Source organism: Sapajus apella, unplaced genomic scaffold, assembly GCF_009761245.1.
Source record: "Sapajus apella isolate SASKATOON/1434 unplaced genomic scaffold, GSC_monkey_1.0 scaffold32, whole genome shotgun sequence".
In the NCBI taxonomy this organism is placed as follows: domain Eukaryota; kingdom Metazoa; phylum Chordata; class Mammalia; order Primates; family Cebidae; genus Sapajus; species Sapajus apella.
The window spans coordinates 20,788,463-20,815,397 of NW_022436972.1; the positions used below are offsets into that span (position 1 = coordinate 20,788,463).

Below are 26,935 nucleotides of genomic sequence, written 5' to 3' on the forward strand. Positions count from 1 at the left end.
AAAAAAAAAAAAAAAAAAAAAAAAAAAAAAAAAAAAAAGATAAATCAACAAACCTAACTTGCAAGACATTTATTTTAAATTCAACTTACAACAAAATTGGTTTTAAGTATTGATCAATATTCCAGGCAAGAAATTCATACTCTAAATTGAGGCTTGTATACAAGTTGTATATAATGTCCCTAATATTTATATTGAGATATAGCAATATAGTCCTTATTCATAGTCACTCCATGAAGTTAAATAACATTTTTTATTCTATTCATCACATGAATTATCATACCACCTGCTACTATTTTGCTTTAATTTTTATTTTAAAGCCCCCTACTCACTAGAGTTTGGTCATACTGCACTGACAAGATTTTCTTTCTCAACTTATCTGCTTGTTAACTTTAACTTGATGCAATCTGAAAACAATCCCTATGATGTTCAGTGAACACAGCTTTTGTACTTTCCCCAACACTGTCTCCAGTTTGACATCAGTGCCTTAGTACTGTTCTGGAAATAATTTTCTATTCTGTCGTTTCCTTATCAGCCAAATCCCTCAAACAGTTCTGCAGCAAGACCACATCATGTCTTCATACTAATACAAATGACTCGATGAAGTATACCTTCTCCAGCGGATGCTATAAGCTATATAACTGCAGTCCATGGTGACTTCTGATAGAGTTGGACCATAAACCAGAAAACACAATGTACTTAAAAGAGAAAAAATATCAGAAAACACTGAAATTTACGCATGACATAGTTCCCAGTGACTAGATCTACCGTGATATTTTGGAACTATTGTTAATTATTTTAGGTATCATAATGATCTTATGGTTATGTATTTTTCTAAAAAGGAATCTGTATGAAGAATGTACTGAAGAAGCCAGGTGCAGTAGCTCACATCTGTAATCCCAGCACTTTGGGAGGCTGAGACGGGTGGATCACCTGAGGTCAGGAGTTGGAGACCAGCCTGGCCAACGTGCTGAAACCCCATATCTACTAAAAAATACAAAAAATTAGCCGGGCATGATGGCAGACGCCTATAAGGCCAGCTATTCGGGGAGAATCACTAGAACCCAGGAGGCGGAGGTTGTACTGAGCCAAGATCACACCACTACACTCCAGCCTGGGCAAGAAGATTGAAACGCCATCTCAAAACAAACAAAAAAAAAACAATGTACTGAAAAATTTATACTCCTGAGGTTTTCTTTAAAATAATCCTGTGAGGTACACAAAGTCATATACTTCAGTATAGCTGAAACAAGAATGACTACTTGTTGATCACTGGAAGATGAATGACAGGTATATGGAAGTTTGCTATTTCTCTACTTTTGTGTATGTTTTGAAATTTTCCAGAATGAAAAGGTTAAAAGCTAGAGGGGAGGGTGGGCAGTGGAAAGAAAAGTTTATTTTCTTTCCTGATAAGCTTTTCTTTATGATGAAAAATCCTACAAGTAAATCTTCTCTACTTACAGCTGAGAAATCAGCCATACTTCAATTTTATACTAGATTTTTCTCTTTACGGTGATGAATCTTTAAACTTGAAATTAAAAAATTAATTTAAGCTTGAATTAAAATGGGAGAGGTAGAAGAGAAGACATCTTTCCAAATGTAAGAATTTTTAAAAGAGCAGTGAAAAGTCATGTTTAAAACACCATATGTAAGCTTTGCACAGTGGCAGTATTGCAGCCAATGAGGTTTATCCAAAGCGCGATAATTGCTAATTCAAAACTTTTCCCAATACCTCGCCATGACGACTTGAAATATAGTTGGCATTGGCAATTTTTGAGTCTCTACGGAGATTGGAAAAAAAAAAAAAAAAATTTAAAAAAAACATCATATTTATTGCTCTTATAATTTTCTTCAGTCAGGACTGCTATAGAATAAAAATGCTTTTGTAATAGTGTTAAATTCCCCAAATTGTTTTAAAGAAGTAATCCACAAAATAGCTAGTGAAAAAATAGAGTGGTTACGATGATGATGATGATGATTATTATTATTATAATTATTACTGTTATTTGAATCAGGGTCTCCTGTTGCCCATGCTGGAGTATAGTGGTGTGATTACAGCTTACTGCAGCCTCAATCTCCCCAGCTCAAGGGATCCTCCGACTTCAGCCCCCCTGAGTAGCTGGGACTACAGGAACACACCAACACACCAGGCTAACATTTGTATTTTTGTAGAGATGGGCTTTCACCATGTTACCCAGGCTGGTCTTTAACTTCTGAGCTAAAGTGATCTGCCTACTTCAGCCTCCCAAAGTGCTGGGATTATGGGCCTGAACCACCATGCCCAGCCAAGAATAAATTTTTTTTTTGAATCGGTAAAGATAAATCCTCAAGATTAATCTCAATTTCCTTTTTTAAAAACAAACTAAACAAAACAAAAAACTTTACTAAAATAGCTTGTCCACGAAAATAATTTCACTTATACTGGACCAGTGTTTCTATATCTCAGCACTACTGACATTTTGGGCTGGATGATTCTTTGTTGTGGAATGTACTGTGCATTGCAGGATGTTTAGCAGCGTGCCTGATCGCTAGATGTCAGCAGCATGTACCCACTGTGACAATCAAAGATGTTTCCAGATGTTGCCAGAAGATACCCACTGCACTAGTAAAACACAAATATACATCTAGAAAGTGGAGGTTAAAAATATTGATAATTTGCAAATAATGAGTAGATAGATCATTTTTGTTTCCTCAGAGCAAACCAAATAGAAAATATACAAATGAATTGAGCTCCACAGTAAGTGAAGAAACTACATATCACTTTGATGTATTACTTTGATATAATCTGACTTTATCAAGTGATACATAGGCTCATAGAGCCTTAGGAGATAAAATTTACCAAGATTGATGGTAGAGAAGTGCAAATATATGTAAGTGAAATTATATCTTTTTACAAGAGTAATTTGCTGTTAATCACTGATAGCACATTTAAAAATCTACTATAAATTTCTAAAGTTGGGTGGGGGTACATAGAATTTGTTCTATTATTCTATTATTTTATTCGGTGTACATTTGAAATGTTCTAAATAAAAACAAATACTAACCAGGCATGGTGGTTCATGCCTATAATCCCAGCACTTTAGGAGGCCAAGGTGGGCAGATCACTTGAGGCCAGGAATTCAAGACCAGCCTGGCCAACATAGCAAAACTCCGTCTCTACTAAAAACACAAAAATTACCCAGGCATGGTGGTGCATGCCTATAATCCCAGCTACTCAGGAGGCTGAGGCATGAGAATCACTTGAACTCAGGAGGCAAAGGTTACAGTGAGCTCAGATCACACTACTGCACTCCAGCCTGGGTGACAGAGCAAGACTCTGTCTCCAAAATATATATATATAGAAAATATATATCACATATATAATAGTATATATTATATATACTTTTTCATTCTATTTCTCCTATTCCATATATAGAAATATATTCTGTATTTATATTTCTCTTTCTTATTTTTTTGGAAACGGAGTCTCACTCTGTCACCCAGGCTGGAGTGCAATGGTGCAATCTCGGCTGACTGCAACCTCTGCCTCCCGGGTTCAAGCAATTCTCCTGCCTCAACCTCCTGAGTATCTGGGACTATAGGCACCCACCACCACACCTGGTCAATTTTTGTATTTTTAGTAGAGATGGGGTTTCACCATATTGGCCAGGCTGGTGTCAAACTCTTGACCTTGTGATCTGCTCACCTCAGCCTCTCCAAAGTGTTGGAATTACAGGTGTGAGCTACCGCGCCCTGTCCTCTTTATTTCTTACGCTGCCTAGTACCTCACAAATTGATTTTGCATACACACCGTGTAAGTGCTCACCATAGTAAACAAAGTAAGTGCTCAATAGGTTACGTATTTCTGTCCACTTAATAAAGCAGCTTTAGCTAAATAAAATCTTTGCTTAGTAACGATGTAAACACTGTGTATTTATATGCCATAATTAAAACTTCCCCCAATTCTTCCAAAACAAATAGTTGCGAGAATATAAAATGGTACTAAGTATGCACTTTGTATCAGAAACCAATGTAATCAAGAACACAGTTCAAGTGTAGGTCTCTAATTCATTTTTTGGTAACACTTCCTCTGTTGTGATGCAACTTTTTGTTGTATAGCCTTTTAACCAGCATTGGGTACCCCAAAAGTGGCACTAGTAATTTTGTTTTTTAAAGATAGGGTCTCACTCTGTCACTGACACGGTAATGCTGTGGTGCAATCACAGCCCACTGTAGCCTCGACCTCCCAGTCTCAGGTGATCCTCCCACCTGAGCCTCCAAAATAGCTAAGACTAGAGGTGCACGCCACCACACCCAGCCAATTTTTTGTGTTTTTTGTAGAGACAGGTTTTCACCCTTTTGCCCAGGCTGGTCTCCAACTTCTGGGCTCAAGCAATCCACCCACCCTGGCCTCCCAAAGTGCTGGGATTACAGGCATGAGCCACTACGCTTGGACACTAGGGCTGCTACTTCTTTACTTGAAAACCTTAAGTACTCAATATGTTTTCTTGGAGGAAAAAAGAGTATGTATTGCTTTTTAAAGAAATAGGTCAGTTTTAAAGTCTTATCTTCTTTTTTTCCAAGTGAATTACTATACTAGTGCTATCACCATATCAACAGACTACCTCTCTCTCTCTTTCTCAATTTTTTTTTTTTTTTTTTTGAGACTCTCTCTCTCTGTCGTCCAGGCTGGAGTGCAGTGGCACAATCCTGGCTCACTGCAATCTCTACCTCCCAGGTTCAAGTGATTCTTGTACTCAGCCTCCTGAGTAGCTGGGATTACAGGCGTCTGCCAGCACGCTGGGCTGATTTTTGTATTTTTAGTAGAGATGGGGTTTCGCCAAGTTGACTAGGCTGGGCTGCAACTAACTTCTGGCTGGGATTACAGATGTGAGCTAAATAGCTGGGATTACAGACGCTCACCACGATGCTGGGCTAATTTTTGTATTTTTAGTAGAGACAGGGTTTTGCCATGGTGGCCAGGCTGATCTCAAACTCCTGACTTGAGGTGATCTGCCCACCTTAGCCTCCCAAAGTGCTGGGATTAATTGGCCCGGAACAGATATTTCTAAGCAATAAAAATACAAAGGCAACAAAATAAGCTGTCTGTTTTTATAACATAATGCTATACTGCAGAGAGAAAAATCAGTTACATGGCATTTTTTACATTTTAAACTTGGATAACGATACCTTATGCTCAAAGAACTAGGGAAAAGACCATATTTATGTGCCACAAAAGCCTTGAATGAGGTTTTTAATAATGTTATTTGAAAAAGCCAAAGAAAAATGAGTTTAATTAAAATATTATAAATTAAAACTATTTCAATTACTTAGTTTTAATACTTCAACTAAGTTTTAATACCTCAACTTTTTTTTTTTTGAGATGGACTCTCCCTCTATTGCCCAGATGGAGTGCAGTGGCGCAATCTCGGCTCACTGCAGCCTCCGCCTCCCTGTTCAAGCGATTCTCCTGCCTCAGCCTCCAGATTAGCTGGGACTACAGGCGTGCGCCACCATGCCCAGCTAATTTTTTTGTATTTCTAGTAGAGGCAGGGTTTCACCATGTTTACTAGGATGGTCTCAATCTCTTGACCTCATGATCCACCCACCTCAGCCTTCTAAAGTGCTGGGATTACAGGCGTGAGCCAGCGTGCCCAGTGTAATTTACATTTTTTAATTGATTTTACTATGTTACGTTTGGTTTTGCAAAGAAACCAAGTTATGCCTAAGATTTTAAGTATACAATGAATCAAAACAAAGAACCAACTTTATAAACTGAAAGCTACAGAAAATCAAAAGGAAGAAAAATATATTTGTATAGCCTGTCATTTTCTCCAGATATGACAAGAATTGCGCCTAAGTTCTTCCCAAATGTTTTACCAAATATGAAATAGACAGGTTTGATCAAAGCTGAGTATCACAGAATTTTAGGAATAGGCAAATACAACATACAATAAAAGTAAAAACCTGATGATGTTTTCTGACATTCTCCATAAAAATCAAAACGAAGATATACAGAAAACAGAGATACTAAATAAAGATATTTATTTAGTAGAATCACAACCCAAACTTCAATAAATTTAAGACCATAAAATTTAAGTGGAATTCATGAACACGGTAACTAAAAGTTTAGGTCACATTAATAGATTCATAGCAATAAATAAAACTGAAGAAAAAAATAATGTGTCAATATTCTTTGCATAAATTAGAGATCAAGTCTTCTGAGAAAGAATACTCTAAATACTATTTCATATTCAAAATACTATCAGTTGCTGGGCGCAGTGGCTCACTCCTGTAATCCCAGTACTTTGGGAGGCTGAGGTGGGCAGACCATTTGAGGCCAGGAGATGGAGACCAGCTTGGACAACATGGTGAAACCTCGTCTCTACTAAAAATACAAAAATTAGCCAGGCATGGTGGCACATGCCTGTAATCCCAGCTATAGCTACTTGGGTGGCTGAGGAACAAGAATTGCTTGAACCTGGGAGGCAGAAGTTGCAGTAAGCCGAATTGGTGCCACTGCACTCCAGCCTGGGCAACGGAGTGAGACCTTGTCTCAACAACAACAACAACAACAACAACAACAACAACAACAAAAACACTGTCAGTGTGATTATCACAATACAGATGAAGAAGAAGAAACTACATTACCAAAATAAAAATCGGCATTACCAAAATAAAAATCGGCATTACCAAAATAAAAAACAATACTTTTGATCACCTACTTTATGTTAAAATTCCAGAAAATGTTTAATTTACGTACTATAGAAACAGAAGAAAAAAAGCGTTGTCAAGATATAACCTACACTGAAAAAAATCTCTACTCAAACTAAACACTGGACTTCCATAATTGCTAGAAATTTGGAGCACACTGCCTAACACATCTCCAAGGAACTTGATTGGTTTTCACCAGTTAAACTATAAACATTTTGTTTTAGCAACTGCAGACTAGTCACAATGAATGACAATAATACATGCCAACTCCAAGACAACAGTAACCGCTAGCAAGTGAGGTAAGGGTTGGGGCGGAAAAGAAACCTAAAATGTTTTCTAGCTTTAAAGAAATATGGCAAATATCAACATGTACAGAGTACAGCTGTTAGGCATAGGTTATACTATTCGCTAGACTTTTCTGTAGGTTTGAAATATTTCATAATTAAAAAACTGGAGAGTAAATCATTAAGTTTTAATAAGTTTATGATTCCAAATCTTAATATTATCCTATACTGTTTTTTTTTCTTTAATCCTCCTTACCCCATCCTCAGATTATTAAAGCTACCACATATTTATGCATGAATACCTGAATACGAAGAGTACAAACGTTTTTACAAGTCTCTTGCTAACCACTAAATAAAGGAACATTTTCTGCTATTAGGTTTAACTTTTCAGAGAGTAGGCCTGGCTCAGGCAGTTGGTAGTAAAATGCAAAACTAAATTTCTGCAGTCAGCCACAACCTTGGTGGCAGTTCAGGAAATAAACACCAAACTCATACATTTTTGTTCCTGTTTGTTCCTCCTCACAAGTATAAGATTGTCAGAAACTGGTATGATTCCAAATGTTCAGTGGCAAGGCTGTTCATCGAAGGAGTAAGCAAAAAACAGCTTCCTTACTACTTCTGTAGGGCCTTTACCAGGAGAGTGAGAAAGAACCACTAGCTGCCAAGGTGAATGGGACTTCAAGATGGCTGCCCTGTGAAATGCAGTTGAGGAAAGAGACAACCTGGAGTCACCACAGAGCATCTACCCAGGCAGACCTCACAAGATTTCTATTATCTACTTAAAGAGACTATTTTAACAATATATTTCTAAATATCAGGAAATAGGGACTAGTCACACAATCTCTTAGAGCTTCTGTCATATCATCTGCAAAATGAAGATGTTTTAAAAGTCCCTCCTTTGTGCAGTTGTGAGGAGAATTAATTAAATAAGACAGTAAAGGCAAAGGAAGGTTATCCACCAACAGAAGTGTAACATGTAACAAATACATGCTTAAAAGAAATAGTTTAAAAGTGGTTCAAATCTGGTTAAAAAATATGTACTGCATTGTTTTTTTTTTTTTTTTGAGACAGAGTTTCGCTCTTGTCCAGGCTGGAGTGCAACGGCGCAATCTTGGCTCACTGCAACCTCCGTCCCTGGGTTCAAGTGATTCTCGTGCCTCAGCTTCCCAAGTAACTGGGATTACAGAAGCCCACCACCACACCCAGCTAATTTTTTGTATTTTTAGTAGAGACAAGGTTTCACCATGTTAGCCAGGCTGGTCTTGAACTTCTAACCTCAGGTGATCTGCCTGCCTCGGTCTCCCAAAGTGCTGGGATTATAGGCGTGAGCCAATGTACCTGGCCCCTGTATTCTTAAAACCAGCAATAAACACTGAAATAGGCATGGAATTCATTGTTATGAATGAGGTTCCCCTAAGAAGCACTGGGGGGAGGAGTGTCTCTATTAGGCAGGCCATCTCAATAAAAAGGGATCAGCCCTTCACCAAGTATTTTTAAATGGAACCCGCAATCTTTTCATGCTACAACATGCTAAATTAGCATTCTCAAAGTACAGTCTATAGATCCCTAGGGGTCTTCAAGACTGTGTGTTCACAAGGTCAAAATATTTTCTTACACGCCCTCTTCACTGTGTTGATATTTGCTGATAGTGCAAAAGCAACGGTGGGTAAAGCTACTGGTACTGCCACAAATCGAGGCAGTGGTACCAAACTATATCACTATATTCTTTACCACCTAGCACTAGCAATTTTTTAAAAAGTCTGTTTCACTTCAGAATGTCCTTGATGAACAGTAAAACTGTTTTTATTAAATTTCAACCCTTGAGTACGCATCTCTTAACATCCTGTGACACCAAATGGCAAATACACATGAAATGCTTCTGCTGGGCACTAACATAAGATGATTGCCTCAAAGAAAAGCACAGTTGCAACTGTTTGAGCACTGAGCTAGCTACTTTTGTTGTGGAAGATCATTGCTACTTGAAAGAATGACTGACAGATAAAGCATAATTATTCAGACTCAAGTATCTGAAAGATATTTTTTCAAAAATCAATGAAAAAAGCCCATCCTTTAAAAAAAAAAAAGCTGACAGAATTTGTCATTAATAAAATTCAACTTTCAAGTGAAAATTAAAGTCTGAAGAACTTGTACCTACCACCATAAGCTTGACAGCTCCCTATACTTTTTTTTTTTTTTTTTAAGACGGAGTTTCACTCTTGTTGCCCAGGCTGGAGTGCAATGGCGCGATCTCGGCTCACCGCAACCTCCGCCTCCTGGGTTCAGGCAATTCTCCTGCCTCAGCCTCCTGAGTAGCTGGGATTACAGGCATGCGCCACCATGCCCAGCTGATTTTTTGTATTTTTTTTTTTTTTAGTAGAGACGGGGTTTCACCATGTTGACCAGGATGGTCTCGATCTCTTGACCTCGTGATCCACCCGCCTTGGCCTCCCACAGTGCTGGGATTACAGGCTTGGACAGCTCCCTATACTTAAAGACTTTTCTGATAAAATCAGTAGTGAGGCTAACGAATGTGAATTTTTGATATTCTATAATGAAACGTGTCAACATTCAAAAGAACTACATAATTCAAGGAACCAATAGTCTCCAGATGATGGATATATGATGCTACAAAATCATGTCTGGGTAAGATATTCATTCCAAATACAAGACAGACCACTGAATTTAATGTAAGAGAGTATAAAAGGTTTGCTGATCAAATTTCAGATTCCATATTGCAAGTGACCTTTAAGAAACTACCACTTGCAGAGTTTTAGTGTAGTAGCAAAAGAAGAATGTCCACAACTATGTGAAAACGCCACTAATTACTCCTCCCTTTCCAACTCTGTATTTACAAGAGGTAGGCTCTCTTCAGATACTTCATCCAAAACAGATCATTATAGATGGAATACAGAAGTGAAGATGAAAATCCAGCTTGACTTTTAAGCCAGACATTAATAACTGCAAAATGGCACTCTCTTCACTATTTTTTTTTGGAAAATAGATTTTTAAATAAAAATGTTAGCATGTAATATATAAAAGAGCCCTGAGATCAAAAAGTTTAAGAAATGCTACATTAAAGTGATGACAATAATTAAATTATGAAAGATAAGGTAAATAAAGTCTCAGAAAGTCCCACTGCATAGCAAGTAGTAATATACATCTGGTGACAATTCAGGAAACAGAGTGTAATTCATGTTTTAACCCAGTAACAAGAAAAAAATTTCCATGAAAAAGTACTTTGAATGCTTATATGCACACATATACAAAAGGCTTAATTCAAACCTCTCAAAATCATATAGCTGATACAATGTTTCCCAAAAAAATAAGGAAGTGCACCAAATTAATGTTTCCAATAAGCACCCAACAATCCAACTTAAAAATGAAAACATGGCCAGGCGTGGTGGCTCACACCTGTAGTCAGGGAGTTGGAGACCAGCCTGGCCAACATGGCGAAACCCCATCTCTACTTAAAAATACAAAAAATTAGCCAGGCATGGTGGCGCACACCTATAGTCCCAGCTACTCAGGAGGCTGAGCAGGTGAATCACTTGAACCTGTGAAGTGGAGGTTGCAGTGAGCCGAGATCACACCACTGCCACTGCCCTCCAGCCTCAGTGACAGAGTGAGACTCAGTCTCAAAAAAAAGAAAAGAAAACGCTTACCTTAATTTTTCATTTACTACACTTGCAGGATAGTACCATATAGGACAAATGATAAATTCTACAGTTTCAGTTAAGTTTTCAAAAGGACTGGTAATTCAGCATCTTCAAAGAGCATTTCCATTGCTGTATTTTGTTCTTCAAATACAAACGAAGATATTCTTAGTCATATGTGGAATTGGTATGTGTTACCAAATTCAAGCTTGAAAGTAAATAAGGCAGGCTACCATCAATAATCTTAGCTGCTGCTTTTTCTGGGAACTATGTCTCATGGCAATATATATAGAGAGTGGCTAACCAAGTGTCACAGAATATAGTACTGAGCTAATCTGATTAGCCAAGAGAAAGTTTAAAAAATCATCTGTGGCTTAAAAAACGATGAGTTCGGCCGGGTGCGGTGGCTCAAGCCTGTAATCCCAGCACTTTGGGAGGCCGAGGCGGGTGGATCACGAGGTCAAGAGATCGAGACCATCCTGGTCAACATGGTGAAACCCCGTCTCTACTAAAACTACAAAAAATTAGCTGGGCATGGTGGTGCGTGCCTGTAATCCCAGCTACTCAGGAGACTGAGGCAGGAGAATTGCCTGAACCCAGGAGGCGGAGGTTGCGGTGAGCCGAGATCGCGCCATTGCACTCCAGCCTGGGTAACAAGAGTGAAACTCCGTCTCCAAAAACAAACAAACAAAAAAAAAAAAACGATGAGTTCGTGTCCTTTGTAGGGACATGGATGAACCTGGAAACCATCATTCTCAGCAAACTGACACAAGAACAGAAAATCAAACACCACATGTTCTCACTCATAGGGGGGTGTTGAACAATGAGAACACATGGACACAGGGAAGGGAGCATCACACACTGGGGCCTATGGGGGGGGGAATAGGGGAGAGACAGCAGGGGGTGGGGAGCTGGGGAGATATGGCATGGGGAGAAATGCCAGATATAGGTGATGGGGAGGAAGGCAGCAAATCACACTGCCATGTGCGTACCTATGCAACAACCTTGCATGTTCTTCACATGTGCCTCAAAACCTAAAATGCAAAAAAAAAAAAAAAAGAAAAGAAAAAGTCCCTTTACCTTCCCCCTCTTGCCTTCCTTTTGATGCCTGAGAGGAAGATATGGCAGTAATAACTACAGCAATCACTCTGGGCCCCCTGAGGATGGAAGACCACAAGGGTTGAGCCTCTGCTTGTTAAAGTATCCCAAGCCTAAAAGGGGGCCTGAAAAAAGCAGGCACAAATATTAATTTATTGAATTAATGAACTGCTACAAAAGAGTCAAAGGTAATAAAATATGAAAGCAAAAAAAGTCACTGTTATCAGCTCTATCCCTGACCATTTCTTTCAATATTTTCTAACTCAGTAATGGTTTTTGTATCCATCCAGATGCTTAAGCCAAAAAAAGCCTGGAAACCATTCTAGACTTCTCGATCTTCCAATTCCCCATATGCATAATCACCAAAAGCTGTCAAAATAACCTCTAATTCTGGTTGACTTACCTGATGGCAAAAAATATTTAAAAAAAGAAAATTACCTCTATTATGCCTAGAATATGATTCATCTTTTCCACTCCCATTGCACGAGTTCAAACTTTTTTCATCTCTAACCTAGACTATGACACCCACAGCTAGGTTTTTTGCTCTAGTGAATTTTTAGATAGATATGACAGAGGATGACAGGTAAAAGAATATAAAGCGAAGAATTAGATCCGTGAAGGCTAGAAAAATAAATTTTATCCTCACTATCTTTCTTCCTATTCATATACTTCAAAGTCCAACTCAAATATTATCTCCACTTCTGAAGCCAGTTTCCTCAGGCAAAGTACACATGGTTTTTTTACTCTTTGTACATAACTTGATTAGAGCACTTGAAGCATTTATTCACATACCAGTTGCCTCACTGGACAGGAGTCTAATCTTATTCTAGCACAGGGCTTAGCACCAAAAATATCTATTGAACAGATGAAGGAACATTTTTGTCTAGAATTGGCAGTTATAAAGAATAATATCTAAGAGCCAGATATGATGGTGCATGCCTGTAGTCCCAGCTACTCAGGAGGCTGAGGTGGGAGGATCACTTGAGCCCAGAAGTTCAGCCTAGGCAACATAGTGAAACACTGTCTCAAAGAAAAAACAAAAAAAGAAGAAAATCTAACTTTGAATAAAAGTAGGGATGCCAAAGAGAGAAAAAAATAGAAATTATCTATAGTTACCAAGAAATAGTAGATAAAAATACTAAAATAAAGACCCAAGGTGGGGAAATATAAGGCCAAACACATGAGATATTTCCAGAGAGGTAAGAGTAATGGATAAGAGAGAGTTCCATGAAAATAACAGAGAAATATTAAAAGATCATTTTGAATTTCGCAGAGGAAAGCAGAGGTGGAAGAAGGGGTAACCCAAAATAGCACATAAAAATAAAATATATTCTCTCAGACTATATTGAATTTGAATTGAAACAACTGAATATTGAACAAGAAACAAATTAAGTGGGTTCATAAAATGTTGATGGCATGCAGATTATTTTAATTAAAGAGAAAACACTGTAAACTTACCATTAGTCCCCTCTAATTCCCTCTCCCTGAAAGATACCCAAATGTACCAAATTCAATCATTAGGAAAATGGGCTCAAAGGGAACCTCTCAAAAAACAGCAAAATCACATTAACAGGAGTAAAGTTATTAAAACTAAAACTCCTAACATACTGAACTCAAATGTGCTTTCAAGCTTCCTTACTAACTCTACATTTTAAAGACCTGTGCACTATTTAAAAGAAATGAAGTGCCTAGAAAAGCAGGTACAGTTTTATGCTTGATAGAAAAATATGAAAAATATTCAAAATAATACCTACCTCATTTATATTTCAATGTAAAATCAACTGTTTATTCCCTGTAAAATGGCTTAGTCACTTATACTTTGGCAAGTTCATAACCAACCTAGGTTAACGCTAAGGTAATGGTTCTGTAGCTTTTCTGGGCCAGAGATTCCTCTGAGATGCCAGTGAAAGCTCTGGTACCATCCTATAGAAAAGTACACACATATACAACATATATCTAACAATTTAAATATGTCGCAGTAGTCACACAGCCCCTGCTGTTCTATTTATGACTTCCATGAGATCCAAGGAACCCACTTGTAGAACTGCTGCTTTAATGACTAGAAATAGCAAATACATAAGACTCCTCAAAGGAGATAAACTACTAACCATTCTAGAACTTTTTTCTCGGTCATGTAGGCAACTGAGAAACATTTAATATAAAAATCCCTATTGGCTGAATTTTATCAAGTGATATACATCCAGATTGAGCTAAAATGTATGCACGTGCCTTCAAATAAACTTGAAACTTTAAGTGTTTAAAAATAAGGTACAATATTAATAACAAAAGCTAATATTTGAGCAGTCATTAAATACTGAGCATTGTTCTAAGTGTTTAAATGTATTCATATTTATACATAAATGTCAATAAATTATCCTCATTTCATAAATGAGGAAATTAAGAAACAGAAAGGTGCAAAGAATCAAGGAACGATGACTTGAAACAGAAATAATGAGGTTAAGAAGCAAAAAACTGTTAGTGTATTATAACTAATAGCAACTTAGGACTGCACTTGTATTACCACAGTTCTACAAAGCAAGAACATACTGTCCAAGTCCCAGAATAAAGAAGGCAATCTTAATTCTCTTCCATATCCCTGCCAAGATAATCCTTATAAAACAACATTCCCTTTAGAGTACCCTGTAGCCAGAAACGTGAACATGAAATGTTCAAAGAGATCACAACACTGAAGTATTTTTAAAATGTAAAATGGAAGACGAATTTTGAGGCTAACAAATGTTAGCTTTCTAAAGCACTGTCTTTGTAGAAGTACCAGGAATAAACCATGCTTTAAAAAAATTAGTCAATAAGATATAAAAAATCTGAAATAGGGTACTTTTTTCTACCAAAAAAGTCCAAGTTTCTCTAACTCAAACTTTGATCAAGGCTATGCCTTCTTTTTACTATCTTGGTGCCATGCCTCTTCCATTCTAGGGACAATTGCAAAAGTAGAGAAAATCTCCCAGGTTCAACAGATCTTATTAAATCCCATCAATCAAAAGGTACAGAGTTGTAAAACTTTTTTGTTGGCGGGGAGAGGGTACTGAGTCTCCCTCTTCATCCAGGCTGGAGTGCTGTGGAATGATCTTGACTCACCTCAACCTCTGCCTCCCGGGTTCGAGTGATTTTCCTGCCTCAGCCTCCCAAGCAGCTGGGATTACAGACGCCTGCCACCACACGAGGCTAATGTTTTATTTTTAATAGAGACTGGGTTTCACCATATTGGTCAGGTTGGTCTTGAACCCCTGACCCCAGGTGATCCACACACCTCAGCCTCCCAAAGTGCTGGGATTACAGGCACGAGTCACTACATCCAGCCAAAACTAAAACTCTTAACATACACTCAAATTTGCTTTTAATTTCAGACAAATATCAGGTTCTATAGATAGGCCTATACTATGCCCTGAACAATGCAGCATGCAATAAATATTTGCTGAAGGGTTGAATCTTCTCTAGTGTAAAATGGATGTGTTGAAGATACCATTACTTTAACATTTTACTTTAACATCTACCTCCCATAGTACTATACTACTAATTATTACAGCATCAAAAAACTGCAGTGAAACCAACCTTCTACCTTCAACAATATAAATAAAGTGTTATAATTTGCCATTTTGTTATACTGTTCATCCAAGAAAAAAAAAGAATAATTTTTTAGATCATTTTATGTAGCTATTGGTAATCCAAGATACCACAAAAAAATTTAGGAAGATGTTCCTTTTTTTAACCAATTGTGTTCTTAACATACTATAATTTCTTTAAAATGTTTGATGAAATACAACAAAAGCACAAATATTTTCTTTTATCAATAAGCTTTTTGAACTACGAGAAAATTAGCTCCATTAAACTGAGGTGGCCTGTTGCTTTAATAGTATTCTAAACTCAATGAAGATAAAAATCCCAAAACGAGGAAAATATAGTCATGCTAAATGTGTGCCACAAGAAAGTTCCCTCTGTATTTAATTCACAAGTGGAAACATTTGCTTCTGATTTATTGAACTGTTAAAATATCTCATTGCAAACACATACAATCTTAAACTCTATGTGGAAACTTCTTGCAAGCCAGTATCAATTAAAAGTTAATCTCTATGCAATAAAAGGGGCCTCTTGATATACAAAGCATACAAGATGAAAAATTCAGACTAAAATATTCCCTAATATGAAACAGTATTTTTTTTAACTACAACTTATACTTGCTGAATATCAATTTACTAAAACAAGCAAGGATGACCTTATCTTGGCAAAATTCAGAATACTGTTTCTTCAACATCTTAGAAGGCAGCTTAATGAACTACATTCTTCCATCTGCTTTGTTCTATATATTCATATACCAAATGGAAATTAAACCCTTCTCAAGTAATGGCCAAAATTTCACTAATCACAAGAAAAGACACAGAGCAGAGAAGCGGCACGGTATGAATAACAGAGGCAGACAAAATGAGAGATGGAACAGTCTTGGTAATGACCTTAAAAAAGCAAATGGGAATGTATGTTAAGACAGAAAATCTATACAACATGTACAGGAATCACATTAAATAATTCCATTCCCACTTACCTGAGGAGCTCTCAGTAAATACTGTTAATGTTTGTCCTCCGACACTTTGCAAGACAAATGGATGTTCTCTAGGAGCACTGACTGAAGCCGGTTTTCCGCCAATATCGTGAATACTTGCAAGATCCTCATTCAAAGTAAAAGACACCTAACAGACACATTAACCAGAGATTATAACAGACTTTTATATTCAAAGTATATGTAAAAAATAATTTTAGTTATAAATCAAATTTTTTAAAAAATGTGTTTTCCAGTCATATCATTAAACACTTTAACTTTATTTAAAAAGCCTTAATACTTGGCCAGGCGCGGTGACTCACGCTTGTAATCTCAGCACTTTGGGAGGCCAAGATGGGCAGATCACGAGAGGTCAGGAGTTCGAGACCAGCCTGGCCAACATGGTGAAACCCCGTCTCTACTAAAAACACAAAAGTTAGCCAGGCGTGGTGGCACTTGCCTGTAATCCCAGCTACTTGGGAGGCTGAGGCAGGAGAATTGCTTGAACCTGGGAGGCGGAGGTTGCAGTGATCCGCGATCACGCCATTGCACTCTAGCCTGGGCAACAGAGCGAGACTCCGTCTCAAAAAAAACAAACAAACAAACAATCAAATTCCTTAATACTTGATCATAAAAAGAGAAGGTAAACTGGACACAGTGGTGCACACCTATAATCCCAGCTACTTGGGAGGCTGAGGCAAGACGATTCCTTGGGCCAGGAGTTACAGGCTATAGCTCACAATGAATAGCCATTGCACTCCAGCCTTGGCAACACAGCAAGACCTTGTCTCTTAAAAAAAAACAAAAGAGGGACAATCTATTCCTGTTTGTCAGAATAATAGGGCTATTAAAAAAAAAAAAAAACACCAAAATCACATCCTTTGCAGCAACGATGCAGCTGGAAGCCATTATCCTATGTGAATTAGTACAGAAACAGAAAACCAAATACCACATGTTCTTACTTACAAGTGGAAGCTAAACATTGGGTATACACAGACCTAAAGATGGAAACAACAGACATTGGGAACTCCAAAAAGAAAGGAAGAGAGGGGACAAAGGGTTGAAAAACTACCTGTTGGTTACCATGTTCATTATTTGGGTGACAGAATAAATATGCCCAAATCTCAGCATCATGCAATACACCCATGTAACAAACCCACACATGTACCCCTGAAATAAAATAAAAATTACAGGCCGGGCGCGGTGGCTCAAGCCTGTAATCCCAGCACTTTGGGAGGCCGAGGCGGGTGGATCACGAGGTCAAGAGATCGAGACCATCCTGGTCAACATGGTGAAACCCCGTCTCTACTAAAAATACAAAAAATTAGCTGGGCATGGTGGTGCGTGCCTGTAATCCCAGCTACTCAGGAGGCTGAGGCAGGAGAATTGCCTGAACCCAGGAGGCGGAGGTTGCGGTGAGCCGAGATCGCGCCATTGCACTCCAGCCTGGGTAACAAGAGTGAAACTCCGTCTCAAAAAAAAAAAAAAAAATTACTAAAAATAATACAGAAATAAAAAACAAAAACAAAAACAAAAAGAATAATGGGGCTAATCTACCATTATGAAAAAAGACAGATTTCATGTTTTCTCTGGTCTGTGGCTGAAGAACTCTTTCCAAAACAGGAGTAAGGTTATTTTTTTCCAGCTAGGTTAGGTGGCAATTATTTTTTCCAACTAGGCGAGGTGGCTCACACCTATAATCCCTGCACCTTGGGAGGCTGAGGCCAGTGGATCACTTGAGGTCAGGAGTTTGAGACCAGCCTGGCCAACGTGGCAAAACCCTGTCTCTATGAAGAATACAAAAATCAGGCAGGCATGACAGAACAAGACTCCATCTCAAAAAAAAAAAAAAAGATGATTTTTTTTCCTAAAATCTCTGAGGTCTGAGGTCAAGGGATTATGTCTTACTATCTTTGGATCCTTACGATCTAACAGAGGGCATGACACATAGGAGGAAAATAATATTGCTGAATGAGTGAGTATTTTAATAATATTAAGAAAGCAATTGTACTTAACGTTGAGGGGTGGAGTTAACTATTTACTCTGAAAAGCTTAAACACTCCTATAAACAGAGGATATATTTATTTTATAGGTCTTAATGACACCCATATGAGTACATGGTATTATTTTTGAATGTTTTAACAAATACAACTAAACAGTTAGAAGGATAGCTCAATAATAAAGTTTGGAATAAAAAGACATACTAAGTGTTCTTTCAAAATGCTTTTTATTATATACCAGATCTCCCCAAAAGAACAACACATTTTTACACTAAGCAGACTCATAAACAAAATTACTCATCTCCCAAGCATGCAGGAAGATGATAAAGTATTTATTAAATATCTCTCTAATATATGATAAGTACTATAAATCACAAACTGGATTCAACGGGTCAAAATCTAAAATTCTCAAAAATCCACATCAAATGCCTCTGTCACACTGAAGTAATACTAATATATTAGCAGAGTATTAAAGATATTTTCATGGTACCAAGAGAGGGAAAATGTAGGTCAAAGAAGTAAAATTCTGAGAATGAACAACTAGAAAAGAGTCCATTCATTCACACAAGAGTGGCATTTATACCTTTATATGTTCCTAACCATCACCTGATGTAGAGTTTTCCAAAATTCAAATGCTCTTTTTTCACTGTTATTAATGAAAAGATAGTCTTATGTTTTAACTAAAATTTCCATGTAAATAATCTTACCTCAGTCCTTCCTTGATTCCTAGAGAAGAGGAAAAAAAAAAAATTTAATTATTTAGATTTCAAGTTGTTTTCAAAGGTGAGTTAAAAGGTTTTTAAAAAAATCATATTTACATAAAACATTACATTTACAGAGATAAACAAATATTTACCTTTGGCTCCCCATAACCATCCTATTTATAATCTTATAGGAAAAATAAACTCACACATCATTATTTTGTATATTATGAGTTTATGTCACTTAACACTATTATAATCTCTGCTAGTTCCATTTTGTCCAAATAATGATCTTATTACAATTCTTTCTTTTTTTCTTTTACTCTTTCTTTCCTTTTTTTTTTTGAGACAGGATCTCCCTCTATCATCCAGGCTAAAGTACAGTGGCATGATCATGGCTCACTGCAGTCTTGACTTCCCAGGATCAACCAATTCTCTCACCTCAGGCTCCTAAGTAGCTGGGCCTATAGGTACGTGCTATCACACCCAGCTGACTTTTGTAATGTTTTGTAGAAACAAGGTCTCACCATGTTGTCCCGGCTGGTCTTGAACTGCTGGCTCCAATCCACCTGCCTCAGCCTCCCAAAGTGCTGGGATTACAGGTGTAAGCCACTGTGCCTAGCCTTATTACAATTCTTATCTTTATTTCTAAGCATTTTTGGCATTCGGCAGCATGTTAATACCTGTTTAATACCAGATCTACATAATACTTCATCAAATGTTACTATTCATTTTATCTAGCTGAAAAGGTTTCATTTACTAACAAAATTTTAAACATCAAGTAATTGATGTTTAAATTATGAGCAATTAATTTAAATTACGAGCATTTTTCTCCATTATAAAACAATATATGCCCCTTATATAAATATTTTTAAAACAGACACACAAAAAATAAGTTTTAAAATAGCCATAATTCCACTGTTAACATCTTGGTACAGTATCTTTCCACACTATTTTCTATATACTGTATTTGAATTACTTTAAAAAATGTCAATTTTAAATTTTTTTACAAATACGAAATCAATATAAATCCTATATAAGAACTTAATTTTTAAAAACCATGTACTAAATACCTCCTATATGCAAAGTATTGAGTTTAAGGTCCCTGCCCCAGCCAGCAGAAGACAAAATAAGCATATCCATAAACTATAAAATGAGATAAATTTTAATATTCGATTAAGGGAGCCACAATGCACCAGGATCAGACAGGAAGACACCATTTCTTCCATTTTAAGAGTTAAGGAATGGTCAAACAAACAGGGAACTCTGAGCTGAGCTTTAAAGAGTACTAAGATTGCAATAAGTTGAAGTGGGGAAATACAATATCAGAAGTGAGAGTTGAACAAAAGTCACAAAAGGGTCTGATCACAAATGAGTGATCAGATTTGGCTAGAAGGGAAAGGCAAAATAAGGAAGGGTGGGAGATGAACTCTAAAGCAGAAGTGGAGCTCAACCATGGAACCTCTTAAATATCACAGTACGAAGTACAGACTTTATTCTTTGGGCAATGGAGAGCTGCAAGATATTGCTTGAATAAAAGAATAACAAGTACAAAAATTTCCTACAGGAAACTTGTACTAGAAAATATATACAGAATAGACTAAAGGTGACTAGAGATAGGAAGACAAATTAGAAAACCACTGTTTCTCCATAACATTCAGTTTATTTCCAACCTGCCTTCATTCACTTGCTCAGTTAATCACTCATTCTATTATGAGGAGTCTACTATATATCCACTATGCATTGTGCTAGGTACATGGTACAGTATTAAGTGTGGGTTCCTGACCTCAAGGAAGTCCCAGTTTAATGAAAACGGACAAGTCCAATCCATGAACAACTACAAATAAGACAGTTATATCTTGCCATAACAACAAAAACTTTATGGCAAAGGTATACACCATAAATGTACCTGTTATGGAAATGCAAACTAAAAAGCCAGGAAAGTGAGTGAGGGATGAAGCTGAAAACATGGGGAAATTCCAGGCTAAGGGAATAGCCCTAGTGAAAAAAGAAAATATCTAGCACATTCTTCTGACACTAGTGAATGGCAGCCTGGAGTCAAATGGTAGAGTCATGTAGGACAAAGGAGTCCAGATTTTTCCACAGATTTGTTTATGTAGGACTTCTCAGTCTTTTACACATTAAAATGCAATGTCAGACTCCTTTTTGTTGATGAAGTATCTTAAAAAGGTGAGAAAATTTTAAGATTTCACATAAAAATATGAGTTTCCAGCTTCTCTTACAAGAAGTAAAGATATGGCAAAGATTGGCCCCCAATTCAGCATGACAACAATACCCTCAACATGCATTTTGGGGCAGGCACTAAATTCACCACAGTCCCTTCTCTAACACTCCTGAATTTAGCTTTTAGAGCTCAATTGAACATAACTACCTTTAGTTTAGCTACCTATAAGGCAGAGGTGCTATAGACAAGCAGAGGAAAAAATGCAGAAGACACATCCATAATGTTTACAGAATTCAACTGAGGCTAATGCAAATACCCACACAGAAAATAAAGAAAGCCTGAAGCGGCTGGTGGTAGAATGCAAGGAAGAGATCAACAGCAGGTCATTAAATTGTTAGAACTAAGAGAAGAGGAAATGACTGGAAGTGGGCACCACAGGAAAAAAGATGAATTAAAAATCATGTTGACATTTTCAGCTTGGTAACTAGATGCAATTAGGGAGCATAGGAGGAGAGGACAACTTCATTTTCACACATATATAATCATAACAGCGTCTTCACAACTATGATATACCCTTTGTATGATGGCCTGTGCACAAAATTTTAAATGCTAATTATTGTACAATACAGTGCTATCTTCAGAAATTAATGAAGCAAACATCTGGCCATCCTTTCACTAAATTTCTCACAATGCGGGGCATTTTCTCCTTTACTACTCTGAGTCCATTTCTCAATACCCACAGCTACTTTTTTAGACTCTGATCTCGTTCCTTTTGCCTTTCTTAATTTGTATTAATCATGTCTTTCCTTTTTCTTACACTTTTAAAATACCAATGGGGCCTGACTTTTCACTATCACTAACAGCCAATAAGTAACACCTTTTCCAGGTTAAGAAAACTAATCAGATAATATCAATATTCAACTGTGCTCATGGCTCCTGTTTTTGTTTTTGTTTTTTAAAGACAGGGTTTCACCATGTTGGCCATGCTGGTCTTGAACTCCTGACTTCAGGTGATCCGCCTGCCTCAGCCTCCCAAAGTGCTGAGATTACAGGCATGAGCCACCATGCCTGGCCTCTTGTTTTTGTTTTATTTTTGTGACAGGGTCTTGCCCTGTCACCCAGGCTGGAGTATAGTGGTGTGATGATGGCTCACTGCAGCCTTGACCTTTTGGGCTGAAGTGATCCTCCCATCTCAGTCTCTGGAGTAGCTGCGACCACAGGTGCACATTACCACATCTAGCTAACATCTGTTTTTATTTTTGTAGAGACAGGGTCTCGCTATTTTGCACCAGCTGGTAGAACTCCTGGACTCAAGTGATCCTTCTGCCTCAGCCTCCCAAAGTGCTGGGATTACAGATATAAGCCACTGCACCAGGCCTTGTTTTGTTTTTAATTCCTATTTATACTTCCCCTAACTGAAAAATTGAGCTCAAAACCACTAGGTGCAGCCAAACAAGGTAGGCATCTTTTTCAGAGTGGGTTGGGTAAGATGGTCATAGTCCAAATGGGGTGAAGAGGATGTCAACTGGGGTGAAGCAGGCAAGCCGGGGTGAGGTATCAGAGACCAATCAGGTAAGGAGGGCATTGCTATAAACGAGTGGCTCAGTAAGAAATGGTCAGAGCCTAGCAAGCGAGAGCAACCACATATAGGAGGACAACCTGAAACAGGATGCTGGAGCCTCAGCGGAGTAAGGAGGCATGCCTATGGAGGAGTGGAGAAGGCTCAGAACAGAAAGGAAGCCTGAACAGGGTGAGGAGGGTATCCCAGTGGAGGACAGCGAAAGCGGCAGCACACTGATGGGAGCTACAGCCCAAGCAGGGTGAGTAGGGTATTCGCATATGGAGCAGGGAACAGACTGAACAAGTAAGTAAATACATTAAGGACAACAGGAACCAGGTTTCTCACTTTTGGAAAAGAGGTACAAGTAAGAAAAGGAAGAAAACCAGAACTAAGTATGTGGTATTATATTGGAACTGGATATGTTAGTGCAAATTTGTGATTTCAATATATGTAAGTATAGAAATGCAGATGTAAAAAGGGATGAGGGTGTGTGTGTGTGTGTGTGTGTGTGTGTGTGTGTGTACACATATGCTCCCTAGTTCTATTCACTGAGAAGGCCTGGAAGCAGCAATAAGCATTTGGGGCACCCAGATCTCAGTTTCTAAATATCATTCTCCCCTAAAAGGAACCATGGCCAACTCCTTGGAAAAATGGCTAAGTCCAGGGCTTAGGCAGAAATGTACAAGATGAGTCTAAAACATCTCTCTATGTCAAAAAATAAGAGGTGCTCAAAGAATGATGAAGACATGTCAAAAGGACATGAATATTTCATCATTAATTTATCCTTACATATTAATCTTTCCATCACTTACCTATTACTTCCATGGAATAAGTTCCTAGCAGTTGATGGAATTAAAAACAAAGAAACAAAAAGAAATTTATGGAATTGCTGGGTGAAAGCCATGAATATTTTGTGATTAATTTTTCTAGCTTTCTCATTATCCCAGGCCCACTCTACTGGATGAGCTTATTGTCTGTCTCTCCAGATAATGGCAGCATCAAGGACTGAACGAAATGCCTGAGCTGTGAGGTTAGTGGCAGAGAAAATAGTGGGATTCATTCTACGTTGTTTTGAGTAGGAATATGTGTGCATGTTATTTAAGTTACACACACACACACACACACACACACACACACACACACACACACGTTGCCAGACTGCCTTTCAGAAAGTTTGTACCAAACTAAACTCCCATCATATCATCAGTATAACACTGTTCTAAACTAAGTCAATTTTATAACAGAAAAATTGTCTCATTAATTTTTCATTTCCATTCTTTTTATCATTAATGGGTCCCCACATGACCTGGAATGTTAAACGTGTTTAGAAATAAAGCTAGAAACTAAAAGTCTCTGGGAGAAGCCATATTATTAGTACAGGTTATGTGATTATCAATAAGATATATGTTGTATATACCAAACATTTGGAAAACTGAAGTATTCTGAGGTAGGATGGTGATGCAGAAAGGTTGCCTTTAAGACTAAACAAGCTAAAACAAAACTATAAACTAATTTTTTTTTTTTTTTTTGAGACAGAGTTTCACTCTTGTTGCCCAGGCTGGAGTGCAATGGTGCAATCTCAGCTCACTGAAACCTCCATCCCCTGGGTTCAAGCAATTCTCCTGCCTCAGTCTCCCGAGTAGCTGGGATTACAGGTGCACACCAACGTGTCTAGCTAATTTTTGTGTTTTTAGCAGAGCTGGAGTTTCACCATGTTGGCCAGGCTGGTGGTCTCAAACTCCTGACCTCAGATGATCCACCCACCTCGGCTTTCCAAAGTGCTAGGATTATAGGCGTGAGCCACAGCACCCAGCCCAGCAAAACTATGAACTAATTAAAATGTGGCACACATCAGATGTCCAAAGATACAAAAATAATTCAGGTACATTGGTTTAGAAATATCACATAAATTGCTTGATAACAAGGGCCCAAATGTTACCAACTGTCAGAAGAAGCTGTTACTCTCATCTTATTCACAACTGGACTCTCCTCTGAGTATTAAGACAGAACCAAATTCAGGAAGAGCTGCATTCCAAGTTGCACGTCTTTGCCCTCCTCTCGACCTTTCCCAATCTCTCCACCCAGAGCCCTGTCTACTGGAATGAGCAGCCATGCCACGCAGATCTAGCTTCTGGCCTGCACCACACAGCAAGCTACTGCTCAGCTTCAGGAGATCCGGTAGAGAGGCGAGGTCCTCCCACACCACATTAGACACAATGCAGTATCTATCTAGACTGTGTATTATGCACGGTTACGCCAGCAGGTGAACTCTTATTTACTACATATTTTACGTGCATTTGAACCTATGAGGTATTAATACCATCTCCTCAGATGAGGAAACAGAGCAAACAACCTACCAAAAGTCACATAGCTAGTAAGCGACAGGGCTAAGGACTAAACCTCAGGCTGATTCCCAGGTCCATACTCATAACCAGTATGCCACACTGCCTTTCTAAAATCTTAGTTGTTTTCATTTTTTATCCAAATGTATGTTTTTTTAACCACAGGTAACCTATAACCTATAAACCTACAAACTTAGAGGTTAATTTGCCTCTAAGAATCAGTACTTGATTCGACATTTAAAGTATGTGAGGATAGTCTGCCTGGTCTGCCCTACATCTTCTCTTAATAGCCCTAGACTTTCAAACATTCCTTATAAGACATTAATTTTTTTTCAGCTTTCTGATTATCCTAGTCTCACTCCACTGAATGATCTTATTCATCCATGTCTCTCTTTAAGTACAGCACTAAGAACTGAACATAATGTTTTCACTGTGAGCTGACTGGCAAAGAAAGGAGTAGGATTATCATTCCACTTCATTCTAAACAACAAACATCTATCAATAGGCCTTTTGTTTATAAGCTCATAAATTTCATGACTCATATTAAGCTCAAAATCAACTAAAATCCCGATAACCTAGTCATATGCACTGTAAGCCTTTCCTCACCCCTCCTACATTTGTTTAATCGTGAATTTAGTTAAAGTCAGTGACAACATTGAAAACTAAGTAAATCAGGAAGGTAAACAAGACAGCCTGGAGAATACAGCCAGGGGACCAATGAGGGAACAAGCTGTTTTCAAGCATTTTCATAGCAGTCTTAGAGTACTAATTACTCTAAGTCCGTTCTCATCAGTAAAAGCATCTAGATTTTCTACAAGACTGATTATGTGTTATGTTAGGTAGAAAATCTGCTAGATCTGTTGCCTACATATAGAACACACAAACATACACAATCTGCTTATTTGTCTCTGATATTGGTATACATAGAAACCACTAGATTCCCTTTTAAGAAATTCTTAGGGTCAGGGCAGTGGCTCACGCCTATAATCCTAGCACTTTAGGAAGCCAAGGAGGGAGGATCACTTGAGGTCAGAAGTTTGAGACCAGCCTGGCCAACATGGTGAAACCCTGTCTCTATTAAGAATACAAAAAAATTAGCTGGGCATGGTGGTGGGCGCCTGTAATCCCAGCTCCTCAGGAGGCTGAGGCAGGAGAACCGCTTGAACCCAGGAGGTAGAGGTTGCAGTGAGCTGAGATCACACCACTGCACTCCAGCCTGGACAGCAGAGCAAGATTCTGTTTCCAAAAAAAAAAAAAAAAAAAAAATGGTGGGTTTACTTTTTCTTCAACTGTGGTTGAGGAAACTGATTTGAATAAAAGAATTTCAACTTACTACTACCGAGGATTTTACTTTCAAAAGAATTCAGAGACTTAAACGAGAAAAGCAAGGAATATAAATACTGACCGTGTACCCTAGGGAAGAGACCAAGATGCAACAAAGTAAACCAAAGCCTTAGAACTACATATAAGAAAGAACGACAAAGCAAAATCAGACTTCTGTGCTATATTCTGAAGTTAGCATAGCTAAGCCTAAAGGGGTTTGAAAAATACTTAGCTCTGGTTAGTGGATTTAAAACATAACAATGTTTTAAAACACTGTCCACATTAAATATCCAAGTTTTCGAAATGCTAAGCTATTTCATTTGCTTTATAAACACCCTATGGATTGGAAAGGCATTATTATCAACATTTTACAAACAAGAAGGATAAGGCCCAAAGCCAAACAACTATCAACAGCCATTTAGGACTAGAAGCCGCGTCTTGAGCTCTATAGTGAAGGCACTCCACAATACCATGAGGTTTGTCATCTAAGTACTTTCTCCTTTAGCCTGCCTGCCTTCAGTGACATACATTCCTGAGATTTTTGTCTTG

General features: G+C 37.9%; 1 protein-coding gene and 1 non-coding gene across 2 annotated transcripts in view; one reads left to right on the forward strand and one right to left on the reverse strand.

Moving 5' to 3' along the window:
• Positions 1-26,935, reverse strand: part of GTF2F2 (general transcription factor IIF subunit 2) — a 153,588-nt gene that overhangs the window by 103,283 nt on the left and 23,370 nt on the right. The window contains exons 3-4 of the mRNA XM_032294733.1: positions 18,982-19,000; positions 16,281-16,425 (exon numbers count right to left, since the gene is read on the reverse strand). Of these exons, the coding sequence (XP_032150624.1) occupies positions 16,281-16,425; positions 18,982-19,000 (164 nt within the window). The remainder of the gene's footprint in view (positions 1-16,280; positions 16,426-18,981; positions 19,001-26,935) is intronic.
• On the forward strand, positions 1,649-1,787 carry LOC116562553. The gene has a single exon (XR_004274007.1). It is a non-coding gene; the product is annotated as a U4 spliceosomal RNA (small nuclear RNA).